At 37.5% G+C, this 15,190-nt stretch overlaps 1 protein-coding gene across 1 annotated transcript in view; it reads right to left on the bottom strand.

The window, feature by feature from the left end:
* The window catches only part of Nkain3 (Sodium/potassium transporting ATPase interacting 3), a 679,349-nt gene that overhangs the window by 142,205 nt on the left and 521,954 nt on the right, over positions 1–15,190 (bottom strand). Inside the window, 1 exon segment of the mRNA NM_001109540.2 lies at positions 8,572–8,769. Within this exon segment, the coding sequence (NP_001103010.1) occupies positions 8,572–8,769 (198 nt within the window).

Consider the following 15,190-nt stretch of genomic DNA (forward strand, 5'->3'; position numbering starts at 1 on the left):
TCAGAATTTTAGAACTACTGAGGGATGATTTCAACAGCCTAAATAAGGAAAATGCTAATTTTAGTATTATGTGAAAGAAGAAATTAGGTTTGTGTTCTCAGAAATTCACATTTGTTATCTTGTAAACTCTTTTGGGTAATTTTGCCTACTTCCCTTTTCTGAGTTATTTAGAGCAATGAAAGGCAGAGATGGGAGTCAGGGGGAAGATACTAGCTCGTTACTGCAAGTGAATAGCTTTATGTTGTGTATGTATTAAATTTGGTACCCAAACACTCATGACAGCTCACAACCTTCCTAGACTCAAATTCTAGGGGATTCAACACAGGCTTCTACCCTCTATGGGCACTGAATGCGTGTGTTATACTTACATGCCTAGAAGATACACATATATATAAGATAAAATAAATACAAATTTATCAATATTCTCTAATTTTCATTTTGCAATACATTCAGGGTTACAAAAATTTGGAAAACACAATACAAAGACTGGCTATATATGCATGAACCTGATTCTTTAAACAACTATGGTATAATAAAAAGAACCAGAAACTTAACACTGGCATAATTCTGTCCTCCAGAATTATGGAGGATTGCACAGATTTGTTAAATTTTTCTTTTCTCAATTTTATTTAATCTATTTTAAAATTTGTATACATTTTAATTAAATTAAACAGAATTATATTACTGTCCCATTTCCTGCTCTTCCTTTCAACTCCCTCCATGGCTCCTTCTTGCTCTCAAAGGATAGTCTCTTTTTCTTTGAATATTGTGACATACATATTTACATATATGTATGTACAAATGTATAATTACAATATGCTGAGGACATTTTTCTTGTTTGGCTGTATAAGGTTTCTGAGATGAGCACTCTGTATTGGATAAGCAAGAGGAGGCTCACCCCTGGGAGAGGAGAGGTTAGTTCTCCCTTTCACAGCAGTTATTAGCTGCCTAAAGTTCTTTGTCTTGGGGGAACCTCATGAATTTTTTTTCCCTTCCATGTTTACATTTCCATTTATAGAACCATTGTCCTAGTCTATTTTTATGTACCCATTCCCAGGAGAGACTGTTTCACAGTAGAATACAAATGTAAATAAAGTCTCATTGTGGTCTCTCTTCAGCTTAGGATCACAGTTTCATTTTATTGTCCTGTGGCTTCATTTTCTTCGAATCTGGAAGAGTTCCTCATGCTGCTTTGGTTTTAGGTGACTACTGTATTTCAATAGTAGGATTTCTTAGAAGCTTCCTTGAGAGTGAATCTCCTTAATGTGGATAGTCCTTGACACCAGGGACACAAGAATTATAGCTTGGCATTCAAACTTCCCATCTAGTTGCCACCCTTTCTTTTAAGCTTTAAGCCACCATTCAAACTAAGATTGTTCACTTTTCTCATAATTTCTTATTTTTATATCTTTTCCTATACTGTTTTTCTATGTAGAATTTATTTTACCTTTATTCTTATCTAAGAAACGTTTTAGACAAAAGATCATAGCTTCTCTGAATGCTTCTTTCTCCTATACTTTCTAATGGCATGGAGAAATTAATTTTCTAATTATGCAATGATATCAATTAGTGCAATGTTCTTAGAAATTAATATTTATTTCATGTCTGCACTTATTCAGTGTTACTGCTTTAATGATCTACAATAGATCAAAACATACTTTAGCCAGGAGAACACCAAATTCAAGTTAATTTATTTCCAACTCCTTAAACCAAGCTCTCATCATAAAACTTTGTATAAAGCAGGCAACTACTACTGTTTTTGAATGAATGAAACTATTTATTTAAAAACAAGACAAGATGGGAAATGGCAAACTTTTCTCTATTAAATTTATACAAACATTCGTTTGACAGTAAATGTTTTGGAAATGATTTCATTACTACGGATAGCTGTTTTTTCAACCTAATAAGAGTTATTCTCATGAAGAGATACAGATAAAAGTCTGTCAGCATCTGAATAACATGTACCCTAAAGAACATGTCAATAAATTAAATTTCTTGCCTCTAATACCACTAAAAGCCCATAGCCATGATGTTTGTCTTGATTAATTATTAAGAAGATTTTAGATTTTCAACTTTAATGGATTTTGTGCCAGATATGGTTTCTAATTAAACTTTGCATTTCTCTGATGAAACTGTATTTAAGTTGACTGAATGTCATAACTCAGCTTTGCCTTTACTCATGTCTAGAAAATTATTTTAAAATAGTAGGGCAGTAATAATTTATAAAAACTCACAAACATGTTTAGAATAGTCATGACATCAAAGCTTAGAAAAATAGAAAAATAGATTTCATTGTTTGGAAATGAAACGATAGCTTTGTTGGCTCTGCTAGCTGATTAGCTTGCAGTAAAAAACAATCGTACATCTTATTTGTATGATACAAAATGAATCTGATCTTTAATATTCACATGCTTTGAATTATTAAAACCATAGATATTATACATAATGTTGGACAATTTCAATGATAAGTTTACAAAAAACTGAGTAGCTCTTTAAGAACAAAAAATTGCTACATATAAATCAGATGTTTCTAGAAGATGATACATGATTCTATATAGACAGGTACAAGATCGATTGCTGAAATTACCCTGGGAGTTTTATCAGTGAGAAGGTGAGTGCCATATAAATGTTAATTATGGTTTTGAAAATTTGACCCAATATTGTGAATGTCTATAGGAGGCATACGAATTAAAATCAAACATCTGATAGAATATTATTCAGACATAAAAGGAAATGAGGTCATGCACTTTGAAAATGCTTTTAATTGAAAGAAGGCACATTCAAGACAATTAGCTGTGATTTCTAATTATAGGAAATGTCTATTATAAGTAGCCCAGTGGCAGAAAAAGTAGTTATGTGATTGCCTGTAGTTAGAAAGTGTGAATGTTAATCCTCATTGTCAACTTGACAGAATTCAGAACTATCAGCAAACATTCCATAAGGTGCATATATGAGGAAATTTCTAGGTAGGTTTAACTCAAGAGGGAAGAGCCATTCTGAATATGGATGGTGTGGTTGGGAGGGCTAGGGTCCTGTCCTGGATAGAAATAGAAAGCAAACAGAGCACTTGCATTCTCTCTACATATCCTGGCTACACAAATACCTTGGCCAGCTGCCCCCTAAGTTGTTCATGTCTTGCCATTATGATGGACTGTATACCTTTGCAAAACTGAAATAAACATTTCCTTAAGCTGCTTTACCAAAAAAAGTATGTAATGCAGTTGAAATACATACTTCAGTTATATGTAAATTGAGTCTCAATAAAAGTACAGGGTACTTACTGTACACAAAAAATCTAGATAGATCAAGGACTGAAACCAAGATCCAGACAACAAACACAAAGAGCTTTACTTATCAACCACAGTTTTCTTCCTAAACATACACATCTCCAGTAGTTTGCTATAGTAATATGTGATTCACTGGGTGAGTGAATCTTTAACTGCTTTGAGTGTTTAGACAAAGATGAATTACAGTGTATAGAGATGGTCTGTAAGGAATAAGTAATGACTTATGTATGTACTATATCTATGTAGCCTTCAGAAATGGCTAAGTATGTGGTATAGACAAAACTCACAAATTTCAAATAAATAAAATCTTCAGGGGGAAAAGAACAACTCTAAAAAGGGGTAAGAGATGGCTATGGTTTTCCTCAACTGGGTATATTGAAGACCCAGCTAGAGGGAAAAACCCTTAAACTGAAAAACAATGTTTGCTAGGTTTGGCATTTTTGACTTTGAAACCCTCCACTTTGAAAAACAATGTGAGGAAAAATGATTGGGAGATGTTATTTGTTGTAGAGGGTCAAAGAAAGTATTTTAAAACATGCACTTCAGAGCTCAAACATCATTCTGTATATGTATGTATTTTAATGCCTATATATGCAGCATATATATATATATATATATATATGTGGCAACTGGTTGTTCATGCATGTGTATACATGTGTAATATCTGTATATGTAGTATGTATATGCACATGTGTTACTTGTTATACATACACATATGTGTATAATATCTGTGTTTGAGGTTTGTATATGCATATGGGCATGCAAATGGTGTGGATGTACTTGTGTAAATGTGTAATGTATATGTAAATAGTATGTACATGTCCACATGTGTAAGTGGGTGTGGCGAGGTCAGTGGTTGAAGCTATTTGTCTTCCTTAATTGCTTTCCAACTTGTCTTTTGATATTGGGTGTCTCACTAAGTCCATTGGATAGAGTAGCTAGTCAGAGAGCCCCTGTAAATTGCTGTCTCTTTCTATGTCTCTTTCTAAGCTGCTCTGAGCTTTTACATGGATCCTGATGATCCAAACTCAGGTCCTCATAGTTGTGTGGCAGGCACGTGAGTGCTTGAGTTATCTCCTCACCCCCTCCATATAAATATCAAACACAAAGGTATATGTTCTCTTACTGTTATATTCATACCATAGAGTTGCCAAGTAAACTCATGAACCCAATACCGTAGGAGATACACAATCTCACTCCTCTGTTCACTTAAAACGCAACTCAAAAACGGGCTTCAGAGAAAGTGCGTGCTGTCCTTTGCCATGGCATAAGGATGCTCAGTGATATAGGTAAAAGCATGAAGTCTGGAGTCCTTGTGTCTGGGTTTGAGGTTCACATTAACTCACATGATGTGCAAGGCAGGTGGACCCTGAATCGTTGCCTCATTCTTCTTCATGGAAAATGACTGTAACAACATTTATGTAATAGGCATTTGTGGGACTGAGTTCATGCCTGTAAACAACTGCAAACCACTTAGTGCAATGCCAAGTAAATGGGAAAGTAAGGAGAGGGAGAAAGGGCAATGTTTAACTGTGCTTACTACTTTTTGGTGGCATTGAACCTGTAAAAAATTAATTATAAGACTAAGACTTACCTTTGTACTTCCTTTGTATAGGAAGGACTATATCTACAGCCTTTGGTTATTTGAAACTTTTCTGTAGTTAAATCTAAATTTAGGTGGAGTTCTTATGGTCTGTGTGGTAGAGAACAGAGACAGATGAAGATATGGCAAGAGAAATATAAGTCAAAGGACATAGGGATGATGTAAAAACTGATTCTCAGAGCTTTCTGACCCTAGATCCAACCGTAAAGACCACTTCTAGCATGGAAAATGATGACTCAGTATTAGTGACACGGAAGCGAAAATATTTTGTCCTTGAGTACTCAAGACAAAATGTGTAGAATTAGTTCCAAATAGAGATAGATCAGTGAGTCTAAGAGTTTTTCCCATGGTCCTGAAAGAAGGACCAGAGTGATTAGATTAGTGCTTTGTTAGTGTTTTGTTATTCTCCCCCTAGCAGAGGGTCCTGGGTCACAGGTGGGGCAGAAGAAGCTCTATAGGACTGTTTTGACATTGGTGACCATGTTCCAGGTGAGAAATGATCATGTGGATCAAGACTGGATAGCCAGGCCTGTGAGAAGCACGTATCATCCCACAGCTGGACCACAGCTACAGATTTCAGCTTGTCATCTTGATCATCCATGTTCCTCACCAGTTCATATGTCTGTGTTGGATGAAGGCAAGAGGAACTTTTGCCCCGCCTTGCACTCTTGCAATCTTCTACTCCTGTTTCAAAGAAAAGAGTACATGTAAACTAGTGTGTGTGTGTGTGTGTGTGTGTGTGTGTGTGTGTGTATTTAAAATCTAGCTCATGACTACTTTTGCTAACTGTTATTTTGTCATTTTGATAAAAATTTTGTAATTTTTGTGAAGGGTCTGACTAGAGGCTTCTTTTTTTCTACCTCTAAGCAATATCTTAAAAGCAGAATTGTTCATCAACAAAGTTGTGCCCCGAGGGAGACCACTTCGCTGGAATTTAGTGGTGAACAGCTACCCTGAAATCCTTGGAGTCCCTCTCCCAACCATCAGGAAGTCTATGACAGTGATCCTTTCCTTAGGTTCTTTTAGGTGTTTATATCCATTGAGTCGTTAGAGGCATAGCACTTGGTGGAGCTAAGCCTTCAGGACTCTGTGTCATATCAAAGAATTTTCTCTTGTCTCTTGACTGTTGCCTGCCTCACCCTTGACAGAGTGTTAAACATTATCGCCATCAGCGGTACCCAATCAGCACACAATAGTCATTGATATAGCATACAGAAATAATTTTGTATGATCAGATTTTAGGACATAAAAATTACAATAGTGCCTGAATGCAACTATGAAAAAGAAACAAAAATTAACCTCAACAATAATATATATGTACAAAAGTGGTTTCATTTTACCAATAGTTTTGGTTACCTAGCACCAATTTCTGTCTAAAATTATTAAGGGGCCTACTCCAGAAACTAATCATTTGTGTATGTAAACTGAATATAATTCTGAGTATTGTTGTGATGAAATCTGTTACTGTTCCTTTTCATTCCATCTGGGACATGAGTTATCCTTCTGTTCAATGTAACCCTGTTCTATTGACTGCTGGGTCTCTGAGGGATTAGGTTGTAGACACACTATGGCAGTGGCTGTGTCCTCATTACTTTATTTTCACCAATAACCTTTCAAAGCACAAGTCTAATGGTTTGTAAAACTCAAGAGAAACTAGAAAGGACATAAAGTGCTTCCTGTTAGTGAATCTATGCTTGTTCTTGTACATATGTTCTTGACTTAAAGCTAGAAAGAAAGGGAAAAACATGCTGAGGTTGCTAATATCTAATGTAAATTTTTATTGTTAATCTTTCACTGTACCTTGTTAAATCTTATCCATAGATAGACATGAGTAGGAGGAAACGTATAAGGATTCAGCAACACCTGTAGATGCCAGATTATTTTTATGTTGTAGGAATTAGGAATTTACTATAGGGCTTCAAGTAGTCTCTGTTGATTGGGATGGCCTACTATATATAATCCTAGAGTTGTGAAACAATAAGAGCACTATATTTCAATGTAAAAAGATAAAATATTAAATATTTTGCCTTTGAAGCATACTCCATAAAAACTTGGGAGAGTGATGGCTAATCTGTTTAAGGACTGAATAATACAGTCAGAGCTATGAATTCATACTGGCAGCTTTGACTAGTCACTAAGATAAATTAAGAAATTCATTTACAAGTGACAAGTACATTTAGGTGGCAAGTTACATGATTTATTTAGACTTTCCTTTGGGCCTACTTTAATAGGCAGCCCAACATCTATAAAGTATTCTCACCTTGCTTTGCATTTAGGTTCAAGTTGCTTTATTTGCCAATTTCATGGAAATGGCCTTTTGGTTCCTACATTCTGTTACACTGTAAAGCTTTAGAGAACATGCTACCATTTTCACAAAATATGCTTAAGTAATTTATTGTGAACATTTCTATGTGTGGTTTATTTTTCTACATATGTCTAGGAAAAATGTTTTAGATTTAAAAAATTATACGTAAGCTTTGAATGTGGTAAATGATTAATTCTATCTCTCTATTATCTATCTATCCATTTATCCATATATCCATCCACCGCTGTACTCACTCACCCACTCACCTACCCACCTATCCATTCATCCATCCATCCATCCATCCATTTATGTGTCTATTTATAGTCTTTTCAAGAGAGGGTTTCCTTTTTGTAACAGAGCCCTGTCTGTCCTGGAACACATTTTGTTGACTAGGCTGACCTTCAACTGGCAGAGATTCCCCTGCCTCTACCTCCTGAGTGATTAGACTAAAGGCATGCACTACTATGCTCCACAGTTCTTTTATTTTAAACCAGACTGGAAGAAAAAGATTAAAGAAGAACCAAAAGGAAAAAAATAAATATTGATAAAAACCATGTGGAAATGATGATATATGGTACCCAATAGGTCTTAATGATATACTGTTATTTAGCTGGGCATGGTGACACACCTCTTAATCCCAGTACATGGGAAGCAGAGCCAGACAGGCCTTTGAGTTCAGACCATCCTGATTTAGCTTTCAGAGTTCCAGGCAGAGAAACGTAGTAAGACCCTTTCTCAAAAATAACATAAAGCACTCTGTGTAGTACTTGATATCACATATATTAAATAATTCCACTCTACACAATGGTCAGAATGTAAGTAGGAGTCCTGTGGAAGGAAATTACCTTAATTCCTAGGACATAACACTTTTGGTGGTAAAATCAATCCAATTCCTCTGTTTCTTTACAGGACTACGATCTGACACCAAACGTTAAAATGTTTCTGGGGAAGACTTATTTTTTTTTTTAAGGAATGATTATTTACAGCATGAGAATGACGTGAATTATGATTATCTAGCCGATATAAGGGTTTCCATACTTACCCTAGAACTCAAGGCCACTACTTGAAGACTACATTACCCTTATACCTTGGAGTGTTCATTGGATAATGGACCACTTCAGGTGGTGATAAAGTAGTACAGGTTGGATATCAAGTTGGAAATCACAGTAATTACCTGACTCTAAACACAATGACTATATGTGTCTGGAAAAATTAGGTAACCATCTACTATGTATCATTAATGACTCCAAAATTGTTGCTGTTTATGCTGTTAATGTTTTCTCTGTGCTTATCTGAAGCTTTTGCTACTACCAGATAGAAGATACAAGATGTCAACAAAGAAGACTATCAGAGAATGATACAAAAGTGTGACTTACAGATAGCAGTATTTGTACAGCACTGTGGATGACCTCTAGGTACTGGAAATCGACGACACAGCCTGTGACTGAGACATATGTGTAGTCATCCATCATGTCATGGGCTGATGGTGGTAGCACTCTCCGGACACAGCCAGGTCCATGTTCCCTCCACCATGACCGATGTACAGAGATGTTGAAGGTCATCAGATCTGTGTCCTATATGGCAGTAGACAAGGGAACAAAAGCGACAATATAATTGCATCATATTTTTGGCTTTGACATTGGAAAGAGTTCATGATAGGCAGAAATACAGAGATGATTTTAATTTCAAATGAAGAAAAAAATAGAAAGCTAAAAAAGGCATGTACAGGACATGTTGGCACCACTGGGTTATAATCATTCAATGGAGAGACACAGTCTTTTGAATAATAACATTAGCCTTATAAGATTACTAAATATCAATGATCCAGGGGGCTTGTATTTTGCTTACATACAAATAATCTTTGCTACATTTCTTATTGTGATATCGTCATTGATATCATCATCCTATGGTCGTATTTTCTGAGTGCTTTGTTACATACTAGATGATGTTTATAAAAGTTCCACACACTACAGCTGTCTTTGAGGATTTCCTTGGGAGTTTGTTCAGACTTCTCTGCAAATATCAAATATATGTATGATCATCTCTAATGTAAAACAGTACAATATTTTCATATAGACCAGTGCTATCTGTACCTGACTTCAAATAATTTCCATATTTTATATAATGACCAGTACAGTGTAAATTCTATGAAAGTAGTTGAAGAAATAATAAGAAAACAGTCTGTACATGCTTTGTAGAGGTATGGTTTTGTCTTATTTAATGACTTTTACTATTTGGTTGGTAAAATATATGCATATGAAACCCACTGATATGACTATCTTACTATATAGCCTCTACTATCCATGTAGGTAGTAGTATATACTTATTATAATTTACTGAATAATTATTTCCTCTAAACATATGTCTAGTTTCTAGAATCTGAATTTTTTTCTTATGTATCATCAGCAAAAATTTGAGGATTAGCGGTCAGGATGTTATACATGAATGGGTACAGACTATATTTGCAGGTACAGGTCTTCTCCTTTTTCCTTTCTTTCTTCTCTTGCCTTCCTTCTCTCCTTAATTCCTTCATATCTTTCTTCCTTTCTATCTCCAAGGCAATCTCTTACAACTGAAACTATCCTCAAATGTGCAATGCATTGAAGAGTGGCTTGAACTCCTGAACCTTCTACCACCACTTCCTGAATGCTGAGATTACAGCATATGTCACTATACGTGGATGAAATCACATGTAATATAAACAGGTGGTAAATGGAGATGAGACAGATATACAGAGAAAGAGAAGAAGCCAATGTGACCATATAGGTAGACATTGGAGTGATTGAAGCCACTGCCAAGAAATGCTCTGGACATTGAAGGAGAATAATGAAATGAAGAAGAAATCTATTCAGTTAGATGTTCATAGCACTGCCAACAACAAATTCAACCCAAGAAAACTTATTTCAGATTTCTGCCTCTGGAAATGAGGGAATTCCTATTGCTTAAGATAAATAATTTGCAATATTTTATTATCACAGGCACAAGAAAATAGTGTAGGCAAAGAAAGTAAATTATTATAAGTAAATAAATTGGTGTAAGTTAGTAGAGCATGCAAGGTATAGAGTGAGGACTTGGAGCTATGACGTATACTTTTACATCCTTGAACAACATCATGTCTACTCTTTGCTCTCTCTCCCATTAAATATTTGATTATGTTCTATACCCTGAAGAGAGTTATTTCCCTTCTCCAAATATATTAACAAATAGATCCATACTCACTTCAAAGGATAAAGAAGGTACTCCTCAATTTTTACAACTTAAAATTTGTCAGAGTTCTTAGTGGAGACAACAACTACAGATTTTCCATCTTCAGGAGATGACTTTTACTCTAGGCTAGGCATGTCTAATAGTAAAAGCATGTCAAAACATTTTGATTGTCAATAGGCAAGTATCATTGGCAAGTTTGAATCATTACCTCCTGTGACAGATTTATATGTGTTAAAAGTGTTATAAAGTTACATTAGGCTATGCGTATAAGGTATATATGAAAAATATCCATACTTCAATGTATTTTTACAATAGAAATGAATACATTAGACTTCAGTCCCACAATAAAGGTTTCTTAATGATGTGTAAATATTAGAAAACCCAAATGAATCTGAAAATTTTCTTGTCCCAATCACTTTCAATACAAAATTCATAATCTATATTTCTGCAAGGGCACTTGTGGGAGACTGATATTTAATATTTGAAATTTTGGGTGACATGGTAGACTAGAAATTGCCTTTATGTAACTTGATGAAAAGACAGAACAAGTGAAGGAAAAAATAGACTCTATTACAAAGAGAGAAAGAAACATCTTTGGAAATGTTAAAGATCAGTGCAGGGCATCTGAAAAGGGCAGAGAAAGAACAGGAATACTGTCAGTAGAAATATACCAAGCTCAGGACATCTCTGTAGGGGGTGTTTCTGATGCTTTGATTGGGAATCTGCATGTGAACACTGAAGGCTCTGTTCTCCAATTTGTTCTTGATTGATCAATAAAGACAATGGGACTTTCAAGTTCCATCAGAAGATGAGGGGGGAGGAAAGGGAGGGAGAGAGATCCATAAGACATATGAGATCTTGGGAAGAGTGTCCATTGACTGCTTCCCTGATTGGGCCTGGGGTAGCAGATAGGAGATTAGAAACACAAATAAGTTGAGGACAGATTTAGGCTATGGAGCAAGGAGAAGGTTCCTGGATAACTATGTTGAAGGCAGATTTAGTGTTTAGCAAGGAGAAAAGGGAAGAGAACACTAGTAGTGGCAGGCTTAGAAGAGCTCAGTCACTGAACCATAAAGCAGGTTTAAAATGAACTGTGTGTGTGTGTGTGTGTGTGTGTGTGTGTGTGTGTGTGTGTTAGCTGATCTGAAGCAGACTTCATCAATTGAGAATAATCTTGAAATATGAGAGCTCTGTGCCTAATGTCAGCAAGTGGCTCAACCTCTAAATCACCTATTCTACAATTGTGTAGAATCTGAAAACTATGAAGCCAAAATAGGTAATTTGATGCCCACATGTATATCCCTTCAACAAGGTGATTAGTACATGGGACATCTTCAAAGTGTGATGACTGCTGTATCTTTACAGTATCTCTGTATGCCCTAGCATGCATAGCAGCAAACTCTTAGCTCAAATATCAAGTCACTTTGGTGGACACAATCTGAGGAATATTGTGAAGGTAGGAGAGTTTTCAGAGACTGCAAAGAGAAGGCTTACCTAAGTCCTGATGCACATAGAAGGGACTCTACTAATGTGAAGACATTGCTGGTGGATGCCACTGCCTTTCCAATGTAGGTTTAACCCCAGCATAAGGCACAGGACAAATGAATCTACGAGTGCAAATGACTTCCATCCACGTTCCATGGCTTGCTGAGATTGTGTGTTTCATATTAGTTGAATGAAATATTCTGAGGATGTTAGTTTAGTATACTTGATTATGTCATAGTTTTACTATATATTTTTAAGAAAGAGCTTGTTTGACCTGTCTAAAATGAGAAAGGGCTTAAGATGGTTCAGAAGTCAAATGTGTTTGCTACATAAACCTGGAAACGAGTTTGGTCAATAGAACCAAAGTAAAAGGTGAAAGAAAGAACTGACTTCTCAAGTGGTCAATGAATTCTACATAAACAATGTCCAATCCCTACCTCCACTCATCATGCACACACATACACAGTAATAATAATGAATATATTTTAAAAGAAGTGTGAGAAAAGAATATTAAAGCCACCACAAAAATTATATCAGGATCCATGTGACTTTTCATGTCCATCATGTGTTTTTATAAATTTGGGAGGTTTAATTATTGGTGAACATATGTTTATAATCCTTGCATAATAATGATGAAATATTCAATTTATTAATGGTGTGGCCTTCTTTATCTCTTATGACATTTTATTGTATGCCTATTTTTATCATATATCGCAATAGCTATGCTTTTTCCTTTTGCTCGTGCACTAGATTGGCTCATACTCTGTGGCAGTCTTTCACAGACAAGTGTCATTTCTCAAGGAAAAAGGTAATTTAACTCTGATTTTTAGTTTACTTAGCTGCTTTGCATCTTTATTTCTGAATTAAGTTTATATGTGTTTAAGGTTATTATGGCTATGGATAGACTGGCATCAGTGTTTATAATTTTGTTGTCCATGTTTTGGTTGGATATTTTATTGGATTTGTTCTGATTAGGTATTTTTTTCCCCTTTGTCTACTTGAAACAAGCTATAGTTATCTGGGAAGCAGAACCTTAATTAAGAAAATGTCTCCATCAGCTTAGTCTGTAGGCAAGTGTTTGGGAGCATGTTTTTGATTATTGGTTGAAGTGAGAGGACCCAACCAATGTGGTTGTTGCTTTTCTAGGTGGTCCCGATGGTATATTAAACCAGAGTGAGGCAAACAGGGCAGGGACAGGACCATGAAGCCTCAACCCTACACAAAGCAATGTATGTAACTGAGGAAAGCTGGGAGTGGGAGAACACACCAATTGGTTGTTCACTGCCAAATAGTCAACTCAGAAAACAAACATATAAGAAACAATACAGGGACACAGCAGGTTAACATTAATGAATAGATGATAATTATTAATACCACTAGCCCAGAACTCTAGGGTTTGGCTATGTCACAGCAAAATGGTAAACATTGGGACCTTCAGAACAACCCTTAGGGCTATGAGAAAGAGATTGAAAATACATAATTTCTCAACTATGGAAAAATAAGGATGAAATACGAATTGTATGAGGGGCTTCACAAACCTAAAGGAACAAAAGCAGTTGAGCTGTGAGCCAACTTGTCAGAAAATTACTAAGGAAGGAGATAAAGAAATTTAGGGCATGGTGATCACAGAAGATCCCATCCAGCTAATTTGTGTGTGTGTGTGTGTGTGTGTGTGTGTGTGTGTGTGTGTGTGTGTATGTGTGTGTGTGTGTGCTTACAAGAGCAGATAGATTCTTGATAGCCCAGGGCAGGGTCATTGGCATTTAGTCTAGGCTCTGCCCCACAGTTACCTGGCAATAGTCAGGTATGTCTGACTCACTATAAAAGGGGCTGCTTGTCACCTCCTCTCTCTCTTGCTCCTATTGCTCTTGCTCTGCTCCTTACCCTCTCTCCCCATTCCCCTCCCCATCTCTTTCCACTTGCTCATGGCCATCCTCCTCCTCTTCCTCCTCCTCCTCCTCCTCCTCATGCTCATCCTCCTTCTCCTCCTCCTTCCTTCTTCCTCTTCCTCTTCCTCCTCCTCCTTCCTCTCTCTCTTTCTCTCTCTCTCTTTCTCTCTCTGCTCTCAACTTCTCTCCCTATATCCTGAATAAACTATTTTATACCGTACCATTACATGGCTGGTTCCTCATGGGGAAAGGATACCCCAGCATGGGCTTCCACCAAACATATCTCTGGTCTCTTTACTTTTATAAAGCACAATGAGGGTCCCACCCAATTACCTTATCATCTGTTCTTAACAAAGGTAGATAGAGCTTATAATTCTTTTGCAATGCTAAGAAAAACTGTATGCTTGTTGTCTCCTAAGAATGAAAGACTTGACTTAGGCAGTACCCCACGAGCAAACTTGAGCCTTGGAACTGCAGGTAGGACCAACTTTTCCCCTGCAAGAAACCTGCCTGGTGAACTCAGGACACACAGAGGCAAAATTCCTCTAAGGCCGGGCACTTCCTGTGTTTACCGGAAGTCCCACACCGGCGGATCCCGGACCGCAGCAGCTCTCTGCTCCCAAACCCCGTGGGAGAGAGACCTCACCGCCTGATCAGGTGGGCACTCCTGAGGCTGCAGAGCAGAGGAGACCACCAACACTGCCCACCCCTGCCCACATCCCTGGCCCAAGAGGCAACTGTATAAGGCCTCTGGGTTCCCGTAGGGGAGGGCCCGGGAGCGGCAGGACCCCTGCGCCTGAGACACTGCCGGAACCTGAAGGAAACAGACCGGATAAACAGTTCTCTGCACCCAAATCCCGTGGGAGGGAGAGCTGAACCTTCAGAGAGGCGGACACGCCTGGGAAACCAGAAGAGACTGCACTCTGTGCACATCCAGGCGCCAGAGGAAAACACCAAACGTCATCTGAAACCCTGGTGCACGGAGGCTCCCGGAAGGAGCGGCACAGATTTTCCCGGTTGCTGCCACAGCAGAGAGGACTTAGGCAGTACCCCACGAGCAAACTTGAGCCTTGGAACCACAGGTAGGACCAATTTTTCCCCTGCAAGAAACCTGCCTGGTGAACTCAAGACACAGGCCCACAGGAACAGCTGAAGACCTGTAGAGAGGAAAAACTACACGCCCGAAAGCAGAACACTCTGTCCCCATAACTGGCTGAAAGAAAACAGGAAAACAGGTCTACAGCACTCCTGACACACAGGTTATAGGACAGTCTAGCCACAGTCAGAAATAGCAGAACAAAGTAACACTAGAGATAATCTGATGGCGAGAGGCAAGCACAGGAACCCAAGCAACAGAAACCAAGACTACATGGCATCATCGGAGCCCAATTCTCCCACCAAAGCAAACACGGCA

This window comes from Rattus norvegicus, chromosome 5, assembly GCF_021556685.1.
Source record: "Rattus norvegicus strain SHRSP/BbbUtx chromosome 5, alternate assembly SHRSP_T2T, whole genome shotgun sequence".
In the NCBI taxonomy this organism is placed as follows: domain Eukaryota; kingdom Metazoa; phylum Chordata; class Mammalia; order Rodentia; family Muridae; genus Rattus; species Rattus norvegicus.